Source organism: Moschus berezovskii, chromosome 20 (assembly GCF_049115385.1).
Source record: "Moschus berezovskii isolate FMDL1 chromosome 20, NW_MosBer_1.0, whole genome shotgun sequence".
NCBI lineage: Eukaryota > Metazoa > Chordata > Mammalia > Artiodactyla > Moschidae > Moschus > Moschus berezovskii.
Genome location: NC_142479.1, coordinates 31,244,882 through 31,268,852, shown reverse-complemented (window position 1 = coordinate 31,268,852; position 23,971 = coordinate 31,244,882). Strand labels below are relative to the sequence as shown.

Below are 23,971 nucleotides of genomic sequence, written 5' to 3'. Positions count from 1 at the left end.
TGTTACCAGGCCGTCACTGCTGGAGGTAGGATAACCTTCTTCTGTACATCATGGGCTTTGATGCTCTTATCTCTACTCCTTCATCTGTTTAGAAATATCTGCCTCCAAGGTCCAGGAAAAATTTCTTTCCCTGGAGGGAGCTCCCAGATGGGGGCCAAACACCCTGCCCCCTTCCTTCCTGCTCTCCTACACCACCCATCCGAGAGCTCCCCACCTCTGCCCCACTCATCTGGAATGGACCCAAGCAGACACAAGGCCCAGAAACCTTTGTACAATTTTATTCACAGACTCTAGACACCCAGGCTGGGCCTGGCACAGTGTTCTTGCCAATGGCAAAAAAAAAAAGAAAAAACCCACAAAAACTGATAGTGCACGTCCGTTAATACTAACCATTTTAATTTAAATTAATAGCATTTCTGGAAGACAAATGCAGTTGATAGAAAATATAAAAACTTTTAATATACAAATTTTACATCACATTCAAAAAAGCAAGTGTGTGCCTCGTGGCCACTGAAGATGCTGGGCTTGCACACATAGATGAAATCCTGGTTGACACTGCAGCGTCGCACAAGCTCCCTAACTGGCTTCACATTTCTATCTCCACCTGGCCCCCAAAGCAACACAGACAACCCCCCCCCCCGACCAGGGGCTTACAGGGCACACCATGCCCCTCAGTGATCGCAGGAAGAAATGCTGTGAGAGGACAGAGGGATTCCAGGCCCTGTACGCATCTGTGATTTGGTGGTTGGTATGGAGACGTCATCTTGGCTACGCGCCACTCACAACTGGTGGGGAACTCAGGATTCAAGACCTTGGGTTGGATGGGGACCAAGGGTTGTGGCTCTGGTGTTTAAAGGCATCAGGAACAGATCTCAGGGGTTTGGAGGTGAGGCTGGGAAGTGGAGGGTGGGGGGTGGGGGGTGGGCTGAAGGTTGAAACTTGGGCTCCATTCTCAGACCCCAGGGGACCTCTGCAGCCCCTGAGATCTTGTCCAGGAGGCCTCCCAGCTTCTCCATCCCTTTCACAGTTGGCTGTGAGGGCTGAATTCACAGTATCTGCCGTCCTTCATGTGTTTCCAAGGCAAACAGGGGGAGCACATGGAAGGGCAGGCGTGTCTTCCTAACCTCAATTCACAGTCACTTAAATAGAGACAGGGTGATGGGGGCCACCTGGGGAGCTCCTCAGTTGCTTCTCTTCAATGACAGGCAGGTCAGAGGCTCAGACTGCATCCCAGGGCCTAGGAGAGGAAGGTGGTGGCCCCCAGTCCCACCCTTCTGGTTCCTGGCAAATCATCAGTTTCCTGAACGCGGGCACTGTGACTGCTCCCCTCCTGGGCCCCCAGCACTTGCACACAGTAGGCACTCAAAGAAAACTTCCTGAACTGACCCAAGAGTGTGACACCCTTCAAGGGAAAAAAAACCCAGACTGACTGTGGGCCATAGGGTGAGTCCCATTTACTCAGCTGCTGTCCCACCCCTCAGGTCAGCTGCTCGTCCAAGGGTTCAGAGGGGAAACGTGAGAGGCATGAACTGTGACCTCTGGGAAGGAGCCGATGTGGTGGGAGGAGCCTGATGACCAGAGGAGGCGGAGTCACATACCACGTGGAGTGCAGAGATCAGGGGAGAGGCTGACCTGGAGGTCAAAGGGATGATGGGGAGAGGCCAAGCGTCCCACAGAGGACAAAAGACCCCCTGAGCCAAGTCTAGCTGGTTTACAGCTTCTCCATCTTCCTCCCCACACACCCATCAGGCAGGGTTGAGGTGCTGTTGGCCGGGAGGCCCGGGTACCCAGCACAGCTGTTCAGCTGTGCCCTCCCAGCAGGGCCGCCAAGGGATGCTCAGCCCAGAGCCAGGAAGGTGGCCCACAGTCTCCAGGCCAAGCGGCCCATTTCACGTGACAATTTGGCCAGACTCCAGGTTCGGAGCCTGGTTAGACAGGTGTACATAAACCCAGTAGGAGGGCCACGTGCCTTCTTGTCTTGGCTCCAAATGTGGACATAGGTTCTGGGTCTGAAGAGCATCTCCTCTCCACTTTCATCACCCTGGGTCATTTTTGGCTTTGGAGCCTGATACGCCCTAACCTTCACTCAAGGGCTTCTCTGCCATTTGGAACTTTCCTCTTTAGGAGTCTGCTTCTAATGAGGACAGGCAGGACCCTCTCATATCCTGGACTTTCCCAAACCTGGTTCCAACGGACACAAGCCTTGGTGCTTGGAGAGATTCTGAAGGTGAGGGGCTTGCTAGCTGGGTCTAAATGAAAGGCGGGGCACACACCTCCCACCTTATCTAAGAGCTCTGAACATGGGCAGCGGAGGAGTCAGGAGCAGGCTAAGGTGTTTCAACAGGACTCACGGGTAGGCAGTTACAGAACTTTGGCAAGATCGATGATGGGCTTCTAAAGGGCTAGGGCGCCCTGTGACTGGGAGAGTGGGCTCCGAGACACTGCCTGCCTCTTCCCCCACCTTCTACCTTCCTTATTTTCACGGATCAAGCTTTCACGGTGTACACGGTTGCTGGGCTGGGCCTTAGCGCTGGGGTCAAATGTTAGTTAAGGACAGGGATGTATCTAAACAGCTAAAGCCTTTCACCCCCATCTCCCAGGTGCCCCGCTCGGAGCTTCATGAAAGAAACACCTCCATAGGCAGTGGAGACCCTGGCTGGGAACCACTGGATCAGTCCAGATGTTATCTGGATTTGATCTGTCTCTGCTTTTCCAGCAGATATGGACTGGATTACAGGGGTCAAAGCTGAACTCAAGCTCTCTGCAAACTCCTGACCCTGTCAACCCAGCTCAGCTCCCAGTCAGGGTCTCACCTGCAAGAGGAGGAAGAGACGGCACCTCTCTGATAGGATGAGGGGTGATGGGATTCAGGGCCAAAGCAGAAGCCTGGTCAAACCCTGTGGTTGCCACCCGCCAACCCCTGCCCATCCTGCCAGGAGACCAGCCACAATCACGATGCTTTTCTTCCTCTGGCCCAGTGTGGGCACCTCCAGAGGGGAGGGCCACTTCTGCCATCCTGGCCCACAGTGCCAGCAACCTCTGCACAGCCGTTTTATTATTACCTATTGTACAACCTCGAGTCCAATTCCGCATGGACATACATGTAAACATTTGCTGCCTGTCAGGACAGGTCTGGTTGTTGGTGATGTCATTTTAAGAAACAGCAGACGCAGTTCCATCTCCAGGACCCAAGTGTTTTTGAAGATGAATGGTCTAAACCAAGGCCTCGTGCTCCTCGTTTGCGGCACTTAGGAGGGTGGCTGGCATTTTGAAGAGCATTTTTTTTTTTTTTGTCGTGGTGGTGGTTCGGATGTTTTAGAGACACATTTAAGAAAGAAATACATCGTCAGAAAAACTGTACAGCAGGCTACATCTTCGGATTACTGGAGTCCAGGATGCCCAAGCCAAACCTTTCAAACCGGGGTACAACTTTGCTGCTGTTAATGCTGAAAAGAGGAACAAAAACAAGAGTTATAGCCCTGCAGGTTTTGATCAGAATTTGGGCAACATTAGCTAATGAGCAGGCCAGTTCCAGAAGCTCCTTAGAGGACTCGGCCGCACCAAGAAGTGGGAGTGATGATAAGGCCAGTGGCCTTGGCAGAGCTGCTCCTGGTCACACCTGGCCGGGGGTGGGGGTGGGGGGTAGAGGTGCTAAGCCTCAGCTCCCTCTTGGAGGGCGGTGGCTTGTTTGTCTCGAAAGCCCCAGCACCCCGCGTGCCTAGTTAACTGCTGTGGGCTCATTCTCATTGGCAGCTCATTCTCAAAGCTCTTGCTCCGAGTGGAACTGGGAGGGAAAAGAAACTCAGCCCCAGCCTTGAGAGTGATATCTGCTTGCTCCTTCTAGAAATGGTCCTCAAACATGGGGGTGCATCAGAGCCATCTGGGAAGCGGGTTGAAATACAGGTTCTCAGCTTCTGCCTCCAGACACCCAGATTCAGGTCTTGGTGGGTCAGGAACCTACGTTTGGTAAGCCATGGAGGACCTGTGTGTGACCTGTTAGCCACACTCTTGCCAAATGCTGGCTTGGGGTCTGGTACTTTCTGTTTACACAGGGCAGGTGGAAGGGGAGTGATGCTGTGGGGCCTGGGGGATGGACCGGAAGCTGTTTCACAGTTGTTTGGAGACAGGCCCCACCCGCTTGCTTCGGGACGACTTTCCCAGGTGTCTGTGCGGCCGAGGACACACCCCTTCCGGCTGGTGTCTTTCACGGCAATAGAACTTGTGATGTTACACCAGCAGCCCGCCAGAGGGGACCGCAGGCAGCTCTGAAATCATTCCACTCCTTGTTGGACAAGATCCCCGTGGGTTAAGAGCCAAGCAAACCGCCCCCTGTCCCGGGGACACACCCTGCGAAGGGCCGGTATGTTGCGGGGTGCGGGAGAGGGGGGATCTCTCTCATTGAGCTGTTAGTAGGGGGATGGGACCGCCCCACATAAGTGCTACAGAGAGATGAAGTCGCGTCCAGGGAGGCGGTTCCGGGTTGGGAGGGTGCTGTTAGGGAGACCCTCCGTGGAAAGCTGTTACTCAGGCACACACAGGGCCACAGGCCGGGGCGAGGGCCAGTTTTAACAAACAAAGCAGAAAGAAGTCTCAGCAGAGAAGCTGGGGCGGCAGGATCGCATTCCCTGGGTTAGTGCCCGCAGCGCTGTTTGAGCTGGAGTAGAAGTCGCAGTGCCGAGCGTGGATTAGGAGGAAGAAAGCCCCGAACATGCAAGGCAGCCAGGCCTACAACCTACAGGAGGAGAGACAAGAGGGGAGAGAGCAGAGTCAGAGCCTGAGACAGCGGGGAGGGGGCAGGGGGCGTGGCTGAGGCCTGGCCAGGGCACAGGGCAGGGGCCCCTCTTTCCCTGTGGACAGAGGAAAGGCCATCCCCACTCCAGTCTAGGCTTGGCAGTAGAGCAGGCTTGGAAGGGAGTCTGGCATAGAGAGCCTCCCCCACACTCTCCGGGACATGGCCACAGGGTGCTGAACAGAGGTTGACCAGCAGGCCCACGGCTCCTGTCTGCTCCCTCTATTCTTTTCTTTAAGATCCATCCAGAGTGACTTCTGGGACCCAGGCCAGCAATCTGAGTTCTCGCCCACACCCGAACAAGCCATCCTCTGCCACGGCTTGTGGACAGAGGCTCTGCCACACGTTGTGAGTCGGCTCTCAGCCCGGGGAGAGAAACAGACTGCAGGGCCCTCGGCAGTGGCCGTGTGAGCCGCCAGAGCATCACTGTTGTTTATGGGAATACCACACGCCAAGAAGGGGAAGCTGGATGCAGAGATAGTAGGAAACAGGATGTGCAAATGGTTAAATGCAAACAGGCAGAGGATCAGGGAAACGGCAGAAGACACACTATTCCTCCAGGACTGGCCAGTTGTTCCTAAAGTCAGGGTGACCGGAACGTCCTTTCCCGTAGTAGCGGCTCCGCCAGCGCCTGCGAGCGCCCGCAACCATTTTGCCAGGTGTGGGAGGAGCGCAGTCCAGCAGGTGATGGAGATGGACACCCAGCGTGGGTGGGTGGAGGAGGGCCCACAGCAACCAGGATGGCAGGAGAGGGGGGAGATGACAGGACAGGCCAGCATATCCACCACCCCCAAAAATAAAAATAAGCAACAAGATCGATGGGAAAGAAAAGAGAAAATGAGAATTAGAGGCTTGAGTGTGTGGAAGTAAAAATGATGAACAGAAAGCTTTGATACAGATTTGTTGAGGTACGCTGGCATTCTTTCCCTGCAGGGGCTAAAACTGATCACTTTGGGCAGGAAACATCCCTATTTGTGACTCTGTGTCCCACGTGTGGAAAGAGAAGGTGGGGTTCCATGGCTTTTCAGGAATCTGGAATCATCTCCTGAATGTCATCACCTGCTCAGTGCAGCCTTTGCTTTTGGGGAGGAGAAAATCAAGGCCTGGTTTGCTAAACGAGCCACCCAACATCTGACAGGCCAGATACTTGAACTTAGGAGACCACGAGAGCCCCAGGCTCCCACCCAAACCCAGCTCCCATGACCTCTCTTCTGGAGACCCTTCCTTAAGCTCCCCGGGGTGAGGGCAGCATGCCCACAGAGGCTGGGTTTTTGCCTGGCACTCAGCATGTTGTCATCATTCCTTCCTTCATCCCCTTATCCACCAAATATTTATTGAGTGATTACTACACCCCCGGGACTGTGCTAGGAGCTGAGAATACAGACGTGACAAGACAGCATCCTGCTTGGAGGGCTTACAGCGCACGTCTTCTTGTCTTTATCCTAATTAGACCATCAGCTCTGTGCTGGTGGAGGCCCGGCCCTGGCATGTGACCTCAGGGGTGGTACAGCTGCCAGCAATCTCTGGGAAAAACCCACACCTCTGACAGCAACATCCTGTCACCCGCTATTTATATTGGACTATATATATTAAGCGCAAAATACTGAATCAAATCTTCATTATAAGGTACAGTATTTCCTCACCACATATCGTCATTCCTCAGACCGTCCCTACAATGGGCTTCAGTTGCCACATTTCTTCAACAAGTTCTCCTCATAGGCACTGCTGGGCTGACCCAGCCTGGGCCTCTCCTCCCCTTCAACTCAAAGCTTGGTTTGGTTTATTTTCAAAAAGAACCTGGCAAACTAAGTGTCTGTCAAATGAGGCCACAAAAAGTGATCATTTTAGAGTCGTAAAAAATACAAAACAAACAAAAAAAATGTATGACAGAGACCATATCTCATTCATTCTGGAAGGAGGAGGTACTGACACTACCACTCACGTGGGCAGGTGTGAGATCTGGGTGCAGCTTTTCCGGGGCTATGCTCTTGCCCTCCCTCCAACTCCCATCAAGAGAGGCACCACTTGGGACTTCCTGGTGGTCCAGTGGCTAAGACACCCCGCTCCCAGGGAATGGGGTCTGGGTTCGATCCCTGGTCAGGGAACTGGATCTCACATGGCACAGCTCAGACCCACTGCTGTTCAGCAGCATAGTTGTGTCTGACACTTTATGACACGCCAGGCTTCCCTGTCCTTCACTATCTCCCAGAGTTTGCTCAAACTCATGTCCATTGAGTCGGTGATGCCACTGCAGCCAAATAAATATTTTAAAAAGAGAGAGAGAGAGAAGCCCCACTGTATCTGTTCTATCTTCATGTTCTGGGGCTGTGGCATATTTCACTTCTAGAAAGCGCCTTTCACCTTAAAAGAAAGTTCAAAGTCATGAATCTTGCCCAAGAGTCCAGCCACATGTGACCTGCCACTTGTTTCTGTACAATCCACAAACCAAGAATGTTTGTTTTCTTTTTTCCATGTTTCTGAATTGTTGGGGGGAATCAAAAGAAGACTATTTCATGGCCTAAAATAATAGGAAATTCAAGTTTCAGCATTCATACGTAATGTTTTACTAGAACCAGTCAGCCCGTGAGCTTATAGTTCTGTGACTGCCCCCACACCAAACAGCAGAACTGAGTTGCTATGACACAGATTGTATGCAGTTGTGTCACTGCTTTGCACACTGCTGGGTGTACCACAGACCCACTAACGAGCTGTCACTCAAGTTTCCCTCTTGGCCTGAAAAGCTGAACTGTTTCCCATATTCAGGCCATGTCTGCCCACCCCTCCACTCTGTCCAGCTGTGGAGCTGAGGCCAGAACAAGGAGGGACTTCCCCAGATTCTCACAGAGGCAGAGCAGATGTCTGTTTATGAGGGATCTGGCAGAGAGAGCCAGAGGGACGAAGAAAAAAGGAAAGGAGGCAGAACTCAGAAGAGAGGAGACCACCCTGGCACTGAGGCTGCTGAGGATCAGGATCACACAGAAGGAAGGTGGGCCTCTAGTGTCTAAGCAGCACTTAAACCCTGGAGATGCAGCCCCAGTAACAGGTGGCTGCTCAGGGGGCTGAAAGCTCTGTCGGGAGATTGCCATTTTAAGCAACAGCCACTCTGCTGGTTTTGGTGAAGCTCTGTTTTGCCCTTTCCCAGGCAGAAACTTCTTGTTGGGGCCTTAGCCTGGGCCCAGCTTCAGCACTGAGCTGGTAATAGTGACATGGAGGTTTTCACAGAGGAGGACGGGAGACACAGCCTATGGAAGAGTCTCCAAAATAAATGTGAACAGCAGACTTAGAGAATGAACTTATGGTTGCCAGGGGAAGGATGGTAGAAGGGGATTTAGGGAGTTTGGGATGGACATGTATACACTGCTATATTTAAAATGGATAACTGATAAGGACCTACTGTATAGCACAGGGAATTCAGCTGAATGTTATGTGGCAGCCTGGATGGGAGGGAGCTTGGGGGGAGAACGGATACATGTACATGCACGGCTGAGTTGCTCTGCTGTTCACCTGAAACTCTCACAACATTGTTAGCTGGCTATACTCTAACGTAAAATAAAAAGTTTTTTAAAATGTGGTGAACAGAATCCCAGTACCCCTTGGGCAAGGGAATGAGTCCCCTCTGGCTAACCAGTTCTAGGGGTTCCCTAGGTAGAAGTCTCAGGCAGACAGAGCAGATGGTGCCCCATCCCCAAGACACCTGGCTGCAGGTCTGGCTCCGAGGGGTACTCACTCAGCAGACTTCCAGAAGTGCCCAGGGTGTGAGAGCCGCCGGTTCAGCTTGGGCAGCTTCTCCAGCATGTCCATCAGCAGGGGGAAGCTGGGCCGCTCCTGCAGGTCGAAGGCCCAGCAGGCGGACAGGATCTCCTGCAGGGTGAGACGCCATGGGAGGGCATGAGAGCTGGCAGGGAGCAAGAGGGGCGCAGCTGAGGCCCTCCGCCCAGGGTCCCTCTGATGCTCCCAGGCACCCCCGCCCCTACGCTCGTGGTCCCCTGACCCTCCTGCTGACACTGAGGTGACCAACCATGGCTGGAATACAGCCAAGAAATAACTGCATTTCAGAAGCACTCTCAGGCTTCCAGTTAAAATGAAGAGCATGGGCCTGCCTCTCCTCCCTCCTTCCTTGACCTCCCTGGAATAACAGTCACAAAGCCGAAAGACAGGTCAGAGGAAAGAGATCACAGACAGCGTGAAGGCAGCGTGTTGACAGGTGAGACGCAAGATATTCAGAAAGTGTACAAGGCGGGGCTGCAACAGAGGCGGGAGCCTGGGCATTGCAGGAATGGACGCCGGAAGTGACAGGACAGACCGGTCATAGGGCTGCAGTGAGCTGGCAGAGCAGCTGTCTTGACCATCCCAAGTGAAGGCAAAGCCCTTCTCCTGCCGCCTACTCTCCAGATCCACTCATCCACACTGTACCCCCATCGGCCTTTCAGTTCAGGAGAACTTCCTGTAGAAGACAGGCGTGCACACACGACCAGGCAGAAGGTGCTCACACAACAGGGCAGGTGGGGACCCAGCGAGGACACTCACAGCCTAGGTAGCACTTCACCTGGACGAGTGCCGGGTGGTCCCCCCCGAGGCCTCCATTGCCATGCTGCCCAGGAACCCCCTGGAGCTCCTTATGGCATCTGTCTGCTCCAGGCCCACCTGACTCATGAGCACATGGCTAACACTGAAAACACCGCCCCTGGACTCCTTCACGTATCACGGTGCCAGGCAGGGTGAACTTACACACTGCGATGCAGAGAAACCATTAACGGTATTCAGTCATGCGAGGGCAGCAAAGCTATGATGAGTTGGCCTCTTGAAAACAAATTTGTTGTGAAAATCTTGACTAGTTCTCGAACACTTGAGAAAGACTACCACAACCCCACTGTTTGTACTTTAGGTAGTGAAATCTGTTATTATCTTTTCAGTAAGTAACATACAGGCTTTATTATCTTTCTCATAATTCAAGAAAACCATGAGCTTTATTTCCTTTCTATTTTTTTTTTAAGATAATTATTTTTTAAGGGCAGCCAGGCACCGGCCCTCTAGCCCCACCGCCCTCTCCCAGCGCAGGGCGGCTACTCACCGTGACTTCCTTCCCCAGGCTGACGGAGGCCAGGACTTGCTTCATGCCCTCTCCGCTTCCAACCTGCCAGATCAGGGCCTCTGCAGCTTGGTTCTTCAAGGGCCAGTCTCTGGCTTGCAGCTCATACCAAACAGTCCTGTGGAGACCACCCACCCACACAGCATGAGCTCCTGGACGGCTCCGCTCAGTTCACACTAGCAGGGCGTGGGGGGGCGGGGGGCACCTGCTGCCATGATGCCCGGAGCCTGGTCTGAGGACCCGGGACCCCCGGCCCACCTTCCTCACCCACCAGACTTCTGGGACCATCCTGAGTCCTCCCAGGGCCCTATGCTCCCAGTGTGTGAGCAGTCTGAGGCACCGCTGGCTCTGGGCAGAGATCCTGGTAACCATTCAGCCTCAGTGGGGTGGGCGCCCACGGCCAAGGTCCTCTGAGGAATGACAGGAGTGCCCAGCCCTGGGCCTGGCACATGAAGGAAATGACAGTGACGGGTCATGGCAGGAAGAGACCACCCAAGAGGAAAGGCTCCCCCAAGAGATTATGGCATGGGGCCCTTGCTCTGACCGTCCAAGTCCCCCAGCCTTTCTCAACTTATCTGCACAGGACCATCTCCATTAGACCCACCCTGACCAACGGGGTGGGGTGGAGGGCACGTGAGGATACTGAGTAACTCAAACATGGGGAGGGGAACTGAGGTGTAAAACACACCAAATTTTTGAAAGCTCTGTGGCATAAAACATCTCCTGAATTTCTTATTTTGATTACATGCTGAAGTGATCATATTTTGGCCATACTGAGTTAAATATCTATTGAAACTGATTTCACCAGTTTCTTTTTTAATGTGGCTCAGAGAAGGTTTTATGCATCTGGCTCGTGTTTTATTTCTACAGTTCTGTGTGTCTATCCATCAGCATGCCTGCTCTTCTCAGGGCACAGCTGGAAGCTGCCCACTTCTCCCAGAAGGACAGCTCTTGGTTAGCTCTGGAGACTGTCCTTGGGGAGCAACAGGTGAGAAGGACACCCAGAGTTAAGCATTTTATGCGTGTGTGCTCAGTCGCTTCAGTTGTGTTTGACTCTTTGCGACTCCATGGACTGTAGCCCGACAGGCTTCTCTGTCCATAGGGATTCTCCAGGCAAGGAAACTGGAGTGGGTTGCCATTTCCTCCTCCAGGGGATCTTCCTGACCCAGGGATCAAACTCGCATCTCATTAGGTTTCCTCCATTGGCAGACAGGTTCTTTTCCACTAGCACCACCTGGGAAGCCCCTTAAGTATTTTATACAATTACCTAACTCGGTCCTCATGAAACAGCTCTACCAGGGAGGAGCTCTATTCATCCCATTTTACAGGTGGGGAAAACAGAAGGTCAAGGACACAGTCACTGGCCCAAACAAGCAGCTGAACCAGCCTCAAAGCATATCCCCCTGCTCCCCCCCCCCCCAATATCCAGCAGGACCCACTGTTTCAGCCACAATTGGCCTCAGAGGCTCCAGGAAGAGGGACGCCAGTCGCCTCCTCACCCGAATGCATAGACGTCGGCAGCTTTGGAGAAGGGCAGCTGGTCCTCGTCCTTCCCGGGGGTCATCTCCCGCACGATCTCGGGGGCCAGGTAGCACAGCCAGTCATGTGACAGCTTCAGCTGGTTCTCACGCCTGGAGGCCAGAAGCCAGGGCAGGAACAGGGCCATCAGTGGGCAGCAGTGAGGCCTGCAGGGCATGTGTCTGCCCCGGGGCTGGCACACCACCATGTGCGTGTGTGCTCAGTCGCTCAGCCGTGTCTGACTCTTTGCAACCCCATGCACGGCCCAGAAAAGCAGCACACCGATGGTGCACTTGCCAAGGCACCCGCACTTTGGGGGAATGTTACAGAGGAGTGATAAGCAGGTTCTTCTAGAAAAGCAGGCCAAAGACAGTATTGGCCGGGAGCTGCTCCTGAGGGCACCGATTCTCTACCCTGGGAGAGCAGAGGGAATCTCCGTGCAGGAGACGGGAACTGCCTGTGGGGCTCACAACCTGGCCTGGGGCTGGCTCTCCCTCCTGGGGTCCTGAGGCTGGGGGAGTGGCCTTTCTCCTTCAGGATTCATGGAACTAGAACCTGACGCTCTTCTGCACGGTGAGGACGGGAACCCTGGTCCCCTGCCAAGTCAGTGAGCATACAGGGAAAATGGGAGTGAGGGGACCCAGCCTCCTCGGCGGTCAGCCTGAGAATTAAGCACTACGAGGGACTTCAAGGTCACCCAAATCTGATTCTGGACAGGAACCTCAAGAGCAGGAGCAGAGCAGACCTGGCCTTTCCTATACGGAGGGCTGGCCCTCGGCCACCGATGGCAAGAGTGCCCAGACCTCGGGCCCACCAGCACTGCCCCAGTCTCTCTAGGTGCCCAAGGCCAACTGACCGTCCCTCTCGCACGACGCCTGAGATCCCGAACAGTCCGAAGTCTGTGATGACCACTTTGCCATTGTCGTAGAAGACGTTCTTGGATTTGAGATCTTTGTGCACGATGCCCTTGGCGTGGAGGTACCCCATGCCCTGGAAGACAGAGAGCCTCACATCAGGGGTGGAGGGAAGATGGACGATGATGGCTTAGCTTCTACCCTGGGCCAGGCCCTGAGCAGATGCATTACCCCAGTCCCCTCATTTAACCTTTGCAAGCCTATGCAGTGTGACTGTCTCCTTCTCACAGAGGAGGAAACCCAGCCTCAGAGACAGGCCGTCCCTTGCCTGGGTCACGCAGCAGTTAAGCAGCACTGCTGAGATCTAGGTCCAGGCCAGTCAGCGCTGCTGTCCAGTCACCACGCTGCCCAACATCCACCCTAAACTCAGATGAATTGTAGAAAGGGGAATGGGGGTTCTGGGGAGGGGTGGTCAGGAAGCATATAAAGGTTTGCTGTGATGCTATGCTCCATGTTTTGTTTCTTTTTTAATTTTCTGATCATGTTGTGAGGCATGTGGGATCTTCCCCAATGACGGATCAAACCTATGCCCTCTGCATTGGAGTCATGGAGTCTTAACCACTGGACCTCCAGAGAAGTCTTTACCCTCTGTGTTAAGTCACAAAAGACCTAAGGATTTAAGGGCTCGTCAGGCTTTGCACCGGAGAAGGCAATGGCAAGCCACTCCAGTACTCTTGCCTAGAAAATCCCATGGATGAAGGAGCCTGGTAGGCTGCAGTCTGTGGGATCGCTAAGGGTCGGACACGACTGAGCGACTTCACTTTCACTTTTTGCTTTCACACATTGGAGAAGGAAATGGCAACCCACTCCTGTGTTCTTGCCTGGAGAATCCCAGGGACGGGGGAGTCTGTTGGGCTTCCGTCTAGGGGGTCACACAGAGTCGGACACGACTGAAGTGACTCAGCAGCAGCAGCAGCAGGCTTTGCACAGCTAGCCTCATCTCTCAGGCTGAGCAAAGGCTTGGGGTGGGAGTGGGGAACACAGTGGAATTCCCACAGAGGGAGTCACCAAGCTCAGGTGGTCCCACTGCCCGTGCTGCCATAGAAGTCCTAGACTAAGACTGAAATCCAGCTCAGATGATTCTAATTCACTGTATGGCCTTGGACTTGACTTCTGAGCCTCAGTTTCCTCATCTGCCAAGTGCCAGGTCAGGGCTGGGTTATTTCTAACCAATGCCCTATTTGCACCGAACACTGACTGGCCAGGCACACGGGACGTGGGTGACCTGATGCAGGCATGGTCTCCTCCAAGGCCAAACCGAGGACTCCTGGGTACCCTGATGTGCTTGGGAACAGGGAAGGGGTACACGATGCCACAATTAAAGTGGTTATCCTTGCCAGGTCAGAAAGAGGCACATGCAAACCCACCTCCCTACCTCCCACGTCAAGGGTGCTTCACATGTGAAAAATCTCCCTGCCTTCAAAGGTGTCTCGGGGTGAGGAGGGGAGAGGTGAACAAGTTCCAGTGAGGAAAGAGAAGGAACAAACTGCGAGGCAGAAGCAGACAGAACTCAGCCAAGCCCAGAGCTTGGACCAAGTGGGGCCGGAGCGCATCAGAGAAGCATGTACACAGTCATGCTCTTCTGTAAGAGATGGGAGGCTGTGGGGTTCACTGTGGCCACTTCCCTCAGGCCTACTGAGGGTTGTCATCCCACCACGGAAGTGGGGAGTTTTCTAAAAGAGTGACTTACTCTCTCCCAAAACTCCATCCTGAATGTAAGACAAGCCCCCTTAAAATATCTGCCCACTTCCCAAACCAAACCAAGGCACAAGGCTTGCCCAGTGACCGAAGAGAGCCAAAGACCACACTTTGGGTTAAGCAGGAGCCAGCTGTGTGACTGAGGATAAGGGGCTGCACCTCTCTGAGCCTTGTTAATAAAACAGGTGCCACAGCCTCAAACCGCCAGAGACGAGATAGAAAGTGCCCGGGTCTGGAACACAAGTTCTCCTCCCTTCCTATAATTTCACAGCACGTCAGGGGTGGCCCCCCAAACCCTCTCACCAAAGGTCTGCTGTTGCTGCTAAGTCACTTCAGTCGTGTCCAACTCTGTGCAACCCCATAGACGGCAGCCCACCAGGCTCCCCTGTTGCTGGGATTCTCCAGGCAAGAACACTGGAGTGGGTTGCCATTTCCTTCTCCAATGCATGAAAGGGAGAAGTGAAAGTGAAGTCGCTCAGTCATGTCTGACTCTTAGCGACCCCATGGACTGCAGCCTATCAGGCTCCTCCGTCCATGGGATTTTCCAGGCAAGAGTACTGGAATGGGTTGCCATTGCCTTCTCCGAACCAAAGGTCAAGACCCCATTATTATATTTTGAGCCTCCAAGTATCAGAGATGCATACAAAAGGAAGTGGCTTAGAAGTTCCCAGAAGAAGGGGGATGGGGAAGATAAATGAGCCAGCAGAGAGCTTACTTCTGGCTCTACCCTGGAATCTTCCAGATGACTCATTCAGCCGAACTCAGCCAAACTCAGCACCCAGACTCCCCCAGTGTCCTGACAATAAGGAGACACAACAGTTTGGGGGAGCAGGGCCCAGCAGGTTTGGGGATATCAGAGGAGGTATAACACTGCAGCTCCCTCCAACTTCTCTGTGATGAGACAGACTACAGATGAAGGCGTACATGTGATGTTTTGGTTTGGGGGGGCTGCAAAAGTTTAATGCATTCATTTGTGATTGTGTAGTCACTAAGCTGTGTCTCTCTTTTTTGTGTGTGTAACTCTTTTTTTGATCCCACCAGGCTCCTCTGTCCATGGGATTTCCCAGGCAAGAATACTGGAGTGGGCTGCCATTTCCTTCTCCAGGGGATCTTCCCGATTCAGGGCTTGAACCTGCGTTTCCTGCATTGGCAGGTGGATTCTTTACCCCTGAGCCATCAGGGAAGCCCATGCATTCGTTTTGCTGTGTGGAAATGTCACGGAGAAATCTTGGCGTTCCAAAATGTCACTGAGATTTTTATTTTTTCCTTTCCAATGATGTGCATACATGATGGAAGGAGGGAGGGAGAAAAAAAAAGAAAAGCAAAACTGAAGACAGGACAGGGACAAAAACTTGATGGGAACTGGTTAAGAGAAAGCTTTTCTGCAAAAACAAGAACCAGTAAGAGGAAGCCCATCCAGCCTTGATGGAGTTTTTCTCAGACCCTGTCTGCTGCTAAATAAAGAAATAAATAAGCGTTTCTTTCACTTTCATTTAATTACTTGAAAAAGATGGAAGCAAAAGAAAAAAGGCTGCCTGAGTTGAGCCTGAGGGCCTGTCTGCATGAAACCTAGATTCAGGAACTTTAAGGCAGAACACCTGCCCCAAACCTTAATCAGTTCTAACAGACTCTCACCAAGCGCTAGTGGCCCAGTGCTCAATGCTCTCTCCACAGATTACTGCAGTTTACCTTTGCACCAATCCAATGAGGGAGGTGACGCAGGCAACCCCATTTTACAGGGGAGGAGGCCGAGGCTCAGAGAGGCTAATCGACCTGCCCGAAGTCACACAGCTGGTATCACCAAGATTCAAACTCAGTCCATCTGTCTTTATAGCCCACTGCACTTCTCCAGTGTGTTCAGTTCCCAGCAGACAAGACAAAGAAGGAGGGAAGGAGATGGAGGTCCCATCCACGAGGCACCCAAGCTAAAGGGAGAGACAAAACAGCCACCACCACCAGCCTGACACCGGCAGATGGATTGGGGGACAGCTAGGAAGGAGCTCTGGAACCTTTACCTTAATGATCTCCTGGGCGATCTGCCTGGTCTTGTTGATGTCCAGAGATGTCTTGGGGTCCCTCACAAACGAGTGCAACGTCCGTCCCTTGCAGAAGCTGTGAAGAGCAGAGAGTCAGGCAGAGATCTAGGGCCCATGCAGCCTGACCTCAGCACTTGTGGAGCCAGGGAGAGCTGTGTCCACCAGCTCCATCCCCTGGACCCTGGGTGCCAGAATCTTTCTTGACCAACTTGATGCCATTCCTTCTTTGTTTTATTTTGGTCATACTTCATGGCACATGGGGACCAGGGATCGAGCCCTGCCCCGCCATGGAAGCGCTGCATCTTAACCACTGGACCACCAGGGAAGTCCCCTTGATGCTCATTGCTGCAGAGGCCCAGCCTGAATGGGCAAGAACACACATCCCCTGAGACCTCTAGCCCACCCACCATAGAACAGGAAATAGTTCACTAAGTTTAAGGATTGTTCAGTTGTGTCCAACTCTTTAAGATATACAGTCCATGGAATTCTCCAAGCCAGAATACTGGAGTGGGTAGCCTTTCCCTTTTCCAGGGGATCTTCCCAACCCAGGGATTGAGCCCAGGTCTCCCGCATTGTGGGCAGATTCTTTACCAGCTGAGCCCCACATTCAGAGCAGTCCACCTGCTCTCATGGTTCGAAGCAGGAACTCGCCCACTCGAAGTCAACCAGGGAAGAACCTGGCCTTTTCAGGTTATACCCAGGCAGCGTCAGGGCTCTGGAATCTCCATACTGACTTCCGTGATCGTGCTGTTTTCTGATCATGGGGTTTTTTTATGACAAGGCAGAATGTGCAGTGGAGCAGGGGCAGGGTGGGGGCGGCCATCAGCGGTGTCAGAGTGAGTATATTAGATAAGGGGCTTGCATGTTGGAGTCCCTACCTGTACTGACTCCTAAAACCTGGGGTGAGGGACTTCAGTGGTTAAGAATCCGCCTTGCAATGCAGGGGGCTCAGGTTTGATCCCTGATTGGGGAACTAATATCCCACAGGCCATGAAGCAACTAAGCCGGCACACCACAGTGAAAGATCCCGCGAGCGGCAACTAAGACCAGACACAGCCAAATAAATACGTAAATATTTAAAGCAAAACCTGGAGTAACAAGGACCTGGAGAAAAAGGGTGGCTTCACTGCTGTTCTAGGGAGAAGCCGACTTAAGCCATCTGAGGGAGGGGCTAATTTTTAGGAACCATCTCCAACGAGATAAGATTCCTCGACCCTCAGGGTCTGGAGTATCTATCGGCTGATGGTTACTTATCCATGTCCCAGCCCCCTCAGCCACGTTAAATGTTTTGTTAATGTTCTTTTATTCTTTTACTAGATGTGCTAAGTAGCTTCAGTCGTGTCTGACTCTTTTCAACCCTATGGACTGTAGCCCGCCAGGCTCCTCTGTCCATGGGATTCTCCAGGCATGAATACTGGAGTGGGTTGCCATTTCCTCCTCCAGGGGATCTTCCCGACCCAGGAACTGAACCCACGTCTCGTGTCTCCTGCATTGGCAGGCAGGATCTTTACCACTAGTGCCACATTCCCTTTAAGCAGACTCAGATCTCTCTTGGGACCGGGTAGATGAGAGAGAGACGGAAGGCTGAATGACAGACAGCACCGAGGCTGGGGTCTGAGGGATGCTGAGCATCTCCTGCATTGGCTGGTGGACTCTTTACAACTAGCGCCACCTGAGAAGCCCTTAAAAACATGAGTGTATACAAATTCCTTGATTCGAATGGAAGGCATGATAAGAACTGTTTAGAGTACCCACCTTTGCTTACAGAATCACCCAGGTAGGGTGGGAGGAGACTGGTTTTCACTTTGTACTTTACGGGAACATTTTAACTTTCTCTGTCTTTAGGTATCCTTTCATTAATTAATTTATTTAATGTCAGTGGGGTTATATGATGGGGAAATTAGACTCCATCTTGGGGGTTTCTTCTTTTAAGATTTTTTAAAAACGTGGACTATTTTTAAAGCCTTTCTCCAGAGGCATGCAAATAACCAGGCCCCCCGGGAAAGGGGCGGGGCCGGGTTACCTGGTGATGATGGCCAGGTGGGGCGGGTTCATGCAGGCCCCCATGAAGAGCACCACGTTCTCGTGCCGTGTCTGCCGATAGTTCATCACCTCCTTCTTGAACAGTTTCAGGTGGTCCTGGTTGTGGCCGTCCATCTCCAGCAGGCGGATGGCCACCTCACCGTGCCAGCGGCCACGGTGCACCCGGCCCCAGCGGCCCTGCCCGATGGGCTCACCCAGCTCCACCTGCTCAAAGGGGATGTCCCACTCCTGCAGGTACACGCTGGTCTGGCTGGCCTTGCGTGAGATAGGGCCCCGCCAGGGCCGGCGGGAGGTCGGCAGGTCGTCCACCTCATCCTCGTCGTCTTCGGCCTCTGACTTGCCGGCCTCAGGCTCCTCGGCCTGGAAGGAGAGGAGGAGGGAATAGAAGGGGCGGCAGACCTGGGGGCAGGTGACTTCCCTCCCCCAAAACCCCCACCAGGTCAGGGAGCAGAGGGGTCTGGGGTCAGGAGGCCTGGGCTCTAGTCACAGCTCTGTGCAGACTTCATGTGCAAAGTGGACGGGTCACTCAGCACCACACGGTTTCAATGTCCTAAGCCAAAAAATACGGAGCGTGGCCCTTCTTCCTGCTAATGTTCCAAGACATTGCTCCTAGGAACAATATCTAATCGCTGGGGAAGAACACTAACACCCTTTCTGGATATGCTTTTATTTTTTAAAAAATACTTATTTACTTTATTTGCCTGCACCAGGTCTTCGTTGCAGCATGTGGTATCTTTTTTTCTGTTCTGTTTTTAGTTATAGCATGCAGGAGTTTTAGTTGTAACATGTGAACACTTAGTTGCAGCATGTGGGATCTAGTCCCCTGACCAGAGATCAACCCTGGGCCCCCTGACCTGGGAGTGCAGAGTCTTAGCCACTGGAAAACCAGGAAAAGTCCTAAGCTTTTGTTTAAACACAGAGTTTGAGATGCTGTGTTGTGCTTAGTCGCTCAGTCTTGTCTGACTCTTTGGGACCCCATGGGCTGGGGCCCACTAGGCTCCTCTGCCCATGGAATTTTCCAGGCATTTCCTGCTCCATAGGATCTTCCTGGCCCAGAATCAAACCCATGTCTCTTGCATCTCCTGCTTTGGCAGGTGGAGTCTTTACCATTAGCACCACCTGGGAAGCCCGTGACTCCTCTGGGCAAGAGTAAATCAGTCTGCTGAGGCTCCATAAGCCACCACACTTGCCAGGCTCGCGTGACACTGGGTCAAGGGTCAAGGCAGCAGTCCTTGGCCCCAGCTACAATCAGAATCACCCAGGAATATTTCATAACATCCAACTGCCTGGCCCCACCCGAGACTGACTGAGGGAGAGTCTCCTGGGCTGGGGCCTGGGCCTCTCAGCTGGAGGTGGAAACCACAGGAATGAAGAGCTTACTTTAGCCTCAAAAAACAGAAAAGCAAAAGGAAGCTTGCTTCATGGTACTCCTCACTGCTCTTGCTGCCTTGCACACTGCCCGCATCTGCTGCAGCAGGTGGGCACCTGGGATAGCCCCCACCAGAGCCGGGTGCCCACACGCTCCCAAACGCCTCCACGCGCTGAGCCGGGGAGAGAGGAAAGAGATTCTCTGTCTACGGCTCACGCGTCGCCATCACTCACCTCCACTTCATGATCTTCCGACACATCTGCTTTTGGCTGGTCGTCAAGCCTAAGAGTAAAGCAGGGTTTGTCAAGGAGACCCCGAGGTTGGGCCACTCGGCTCCCAGCTGGGCAGGAGACTCCCCACGTGAGGTCTGAGAAAGGGGTGCCAGGCCTGGACCCTTCCTTTGACCCACTTGGCCACAGGAAAGGCTGTCTGGATGCTGTGGAAATACACAGCAGGCCAAAGGCCAGACCCCACTTCCCTTCTCCAGCCTTGGCCTTCCCCAGGCTGAACTTGAGGGTGGTGGGAGCTGAGCAGTAGACAGTGACCATCAGGGACCTTTCAAATCTGACAACTAGTATGGGGTTCCAAGCACGGGCACAGGATTTATAATTCTACTTGAGGACTGCTTCCCTTACTCCCTAAGCTGTGTGACTTAATGCAATTTCTTAACCTCTCTGAGCCAATTCCCTCATCCAGATGTCAAGGACAACACCTACTTTACACCTGGCTGAGACCTCTACAAAACAAGGTGAGTCAAGTGGTCGGCGTGGCCTGACCGAGAAAGGGCTCCTTGACACCCAAGGAGCGTCATGAACAGGAGCTGTGTTATCAGGTTTCTCTAAGGCTGGGTGCCCTTCGCCCAGCTCTCCTGGGTCACTAGACAGCTCCTGTTGCACAGGCAGCCCCACCCAATGCTGACTGTGGTGATAAGAGGCAACTAAAACCCTGGGACTGAGTTAACTGGATCACAGGGAGAATTAGCCCAGGGAGTGCTCCATCTGGCTGCCCAGGTCCATGGTAAGGTCTGAAATTAGAGGGTCAGAGATTTAAATGTGGAGGTAGAACAGGGTCCTGCTATAGAGCACAGGGAACTCTGCTCAGGGTTACGTGGCAGCCTGGATGGGAGGGGAGTTTGGGGCAGGGGGTGAATGGATGCACGGAATATGTATGGCTGAGTCCCATTGCTGTCCACCTGAAACTATCACAACACTGTTCATCGCCCATACTGCAACATAAAATGTTAAAAACAATATTAATAATAGTAGATGAAGGAGGCGGTCAGGGATGTGGGTCCAGCTTTAACAAGTCCCCAGGGAGAAGAAAGCACACGATGCCTACCGGGAACTGTCCGCTCCATCAGTGAACGGCGCTGCCTGTGGAAATGCCGAAATGTCTGGAGGAAATGGAAGAAAAATACGAGGCATGAGACCTGTTCCCACTACCTCCCGGAAACACAGAGCAGAGGTGCTTCCCCAGCGGCCCCTCCCTGGGTCACACGCGGGCTCTCAGGGCCACTTCCACGTGCTTTTCCTAAAACAGACTGCAGAGGAAGCCCTCCATGGCACTTGGTTTTTCCCACATGGCTATGCCCTGGGCAGGGACTCCAGGTGGGGTGGAGGCTGAGCTTCTCAGTTGCCACCATCGCCCTGAGGCCCCCTACAAGTAAGTGGTAAAAACAACTGGGCCCCTATTGACTGGACGTGTCTGAGGCAGGGGCTGCTGGCTGCAACAACCCTTGAAGGCAATGAGACCCTCGGCCAACAGAGGCCAAAGGTCAGACTCGCAGGTGGCTCATTAGTGACACCAGGTACCTGGCAATGGATGCCAGGCATTTTGGGTGGAAGCCGGAGGCCCCATCCCCTCAGCTTCCAGCTTTGGTGGCTGGTGAAGCAGCACTCTGGGGAGACAGAAATGCACAGTCCACACATCAGGGACCCCGGGATGGGGCAGCTGGCACTGACCCCTGAGCCAGTGGCTCTCTAAGTTTCAGCACCAAAAGCCCCCCATCCGGGGAACACTGGACAGATGGTCACACCAGCATGGAGCCAATATGTCATAGGCCAACTCTCCCCGCCCCCGCTCCCCCCATGGCTGCTCCGGCTGCTGGCTTCTTTCTGTTCTTTCTGGTCCCTTCTCAACGTGCTCAGAGAGGCTGGCAGCCTCAGGGCTGGGTGGGCCCTTCACCCCCTTTTGCAGGAAAAGAAGAGATTGGAGGTGGCGGTGGTTGGAGCTAATCAGGGCCTCTCCCTGTCTGCTGGAACAAAGGGAATTCCCATTAGCCAGCAAATCTCCCTCACCTCCCTCTGGGCTCTTCGCAAGGCTTTCCCTGAAGCTTTCTGACATCTCTGACTGCGTGTTCAGTCGTGTCTGACTTTGCGACCTCATGCACTGCAGCCCACCAGATCTTCTGTCCATGGGATTTCCCAGGCAAGAATAGTGAAGTGGATTGTTATTTCCTCCTCCAGAGGATCTTCTCAACCCAGGGATCAAACCAGCATCTCCTGCATTGGCAGGCAGATTCTTTACCACTAGTCCCACCTGGGAAGCCCTCTCAACATTTCTGGGACCTCACAGGCTTGGAAGAGAGTCTGATAGAGGCCGTGGACCTTCTTATCAGAGAAATGCACACATGTATCCAACATTCTGTGTGCAATTTATGGGGAATCCTAAACCCCGGAAGTCTCTGCCAAGGCTTCCCCAGACAACACTACCTTGTGTCTGCAGACTGTCAAAGGCAGCCTGATGTTTCTACCCTCCCAACGCTGTTCAAATGTTTCCATAGAAGAAAAACACATGCACAGAGATAGGGTGACATAGGGTAGAAGGGAATCTGGGGAGAACAGCACCCCAAGTTCAGTCGCTCAGTCATGTCCGACTCTTTGCGACCCCATGAATCACAGCACCCCAAGTTGGGGGGAGGCAAGATGCCTCTGAAGCTTCACACTTTTCCTTAAACATTAAGAGTGTATTCTGCTCCAAATGTGTCCGTATCTGTTTTAATGGAACTATATTTCCTTCCTCTCCCCCTTGACATCTTCAGAGCAAGATGGACCCTTCTAGAAGAAAAGCTACAAAGCTTTCAAGGGTACTCCCCTGTATGTCACCCTACAGCAGTAACCAGGCAGGCTCTTGGAACCACAGAGGCAGCTCAGGGAGCCTGGCCCTACCCCCAACCAGCCTGCACAACCCGAGAAACCACCTATAAGAGCTAACAAATGCTCTCAGTCACTCCCCTAATGGAGCTGGGATGGGGAATAGAAAGGCCTGGAATTACCAAAATACCATGACTTCAAGACAGGCCTGTTTAATCCAGGGAAAAACAACTAACTACAGTCTTCATCTAAAACACATAGAACCTTCATATACCTAAACTCAGAATTAAAGTCACAGATTACTTATACTATAGCTTGTCACCTCCAATTAGAGAAATAAGTACTAAGGAATATAAACTCCTTAGGGGCAGGAATATGGTCAAATGCAAAGGCTGGCACATAGTAGGTGTGCAAAACAATTTCTGTGCAAGGAAATTAATGAGAACGCCTGACAAAGTTTTCTTTCAACTTTCTGCATGGCAGGCATTTCCAACAATGGCCAGCAGACAGCGCTGTGCGGCAAGGCTCTGGAAGGAGAGACCCACCAAATAAATGAAGTCTGCAGACCTTCCCAAACTGGCATCCCCTTCTTTAAGAAAGAAGTAGTAGTTTCCTTGTTATTATGTAGAAGATGATATCTTGTCAGATGCTCAAAAGGCATCAGCAAAAGGTCCTCTCCCCTTATTCTACAAACTGGCTTTCTGCCACCTCCTGGCTGTGACCCTGGACAAGTTGCCTGAAGCCTCTGCAAAGAGGCAGGGGAGGGTGGATGCCAAGGGTCCTCGCGGTAAGGCACTGCCCCTTCAAGGCTATTCGCTCTGCCCCCTTGCGCACCCTCTACAGACAGTCAGCTCTCAAAGCAGATGGGTGTGAGACACAGGTCCTCAGGGAGAGGGCTGGACAGAGGGGGCTCACAGCAAGGGACAGTTAGTGGAACCATGCATAGGACTCACCTGGGAAGATAAACTGCTGTCTATGATGAATGAAGTAGGCAGCTTTAAACAGAAGAGGAGGTGAGTCACACACAGAATAGCAAACACAGCACGGGAGAGGGAACAGAGGCAGGGGCTCAGGGGAGAGGGGCTGGTTATAGGGCCGGGGCACCCCTGCCCCACCTGCCCTGTCCCACGTGGGCCTGGCCAGGATGGGGCGCTCCATGCAGGAAGGAGGAAAAGAGCTGGGAGAAAGTGGGTGCCGACAGGAGCCCCCGGGAGTAAGGGGTCTTGCACTGGAGGACTGGGGTTCAGAGATCAAGTCTTGGGGGCCACCCTGCTGCAGAGCCCTGGCCGATTCCATTCACCTCCCAGGCCCCCTTCTCCTCTGTGAAGTGCGCGTGAGCCCAGGAGGGCAAAATATAACGGGGAGAAAAACCAAGATTCTGAAAACACTGAACAATGCTGTGTGCAGGAGAAGGGAAAATCCA

General features: G+C 53.0%; 1 protein-coding gene across 3 annotated transcripts in view; it reads right to left on the bottom strand.

The window, feature by feature from the left end:
* Positions 1–262: 262 nt before the first annotated feature.
* KSR1 (kinase suppressor of ras 1) overlaps positions 263–23,971 on the bottom strand; it is a 162,458-nt gene continuing 138,749 nt past the window's right edge. Inside the window, exons 11-21 of one of the 3 annotated variants that reach the window (XM_088828702.1) lie at positions 23,502–23,543; positions 20,795–20,849; positions 19,690–19,738; positions 18,068–18,447; positions 16,024–16,120; positions 12,253–12,386; positions 11,378–11,509; positions 9,861–9,996; positions 8,517–8,650; positions 5,340–5,420; positions 263–3,446 (exon numbers count right to left, since the gene is read on the bottom strand). In XM_088828702.1, coding sequence (XP_088684828.1) covers positions 3,368–3,446; positions 5,340–5,420; positions 8,517–8,650; positions 9,861–9,996; positions 11,378–11,509; positions 12,253–12,386; positions 16,024–16,120; positions 18,068–18,447; positions 19,690–19,738; positions 20,795–20,849; positions 23,502–23,543 — 1,319 coding nt within the window. In that variant the 3' untranslated portion in view covers positions 263–3,367. The remainder of the gene's footprint in view (positions 3,447–5,339; positions 5,421–8,516; positions 8,651–9,860; positions 9,997–11,377; positions 11,510–12,252; positions 12,387–16,023; positions 16,121–18,067; positions 18,448–19,689; positions 19,739–20,794; positions 20,850–23,501; positions 23,544–23,971) is intronic. The other 2 variants (XM_055401595.2, XM_088828701.1) reach the window with 2 other exon arrangements.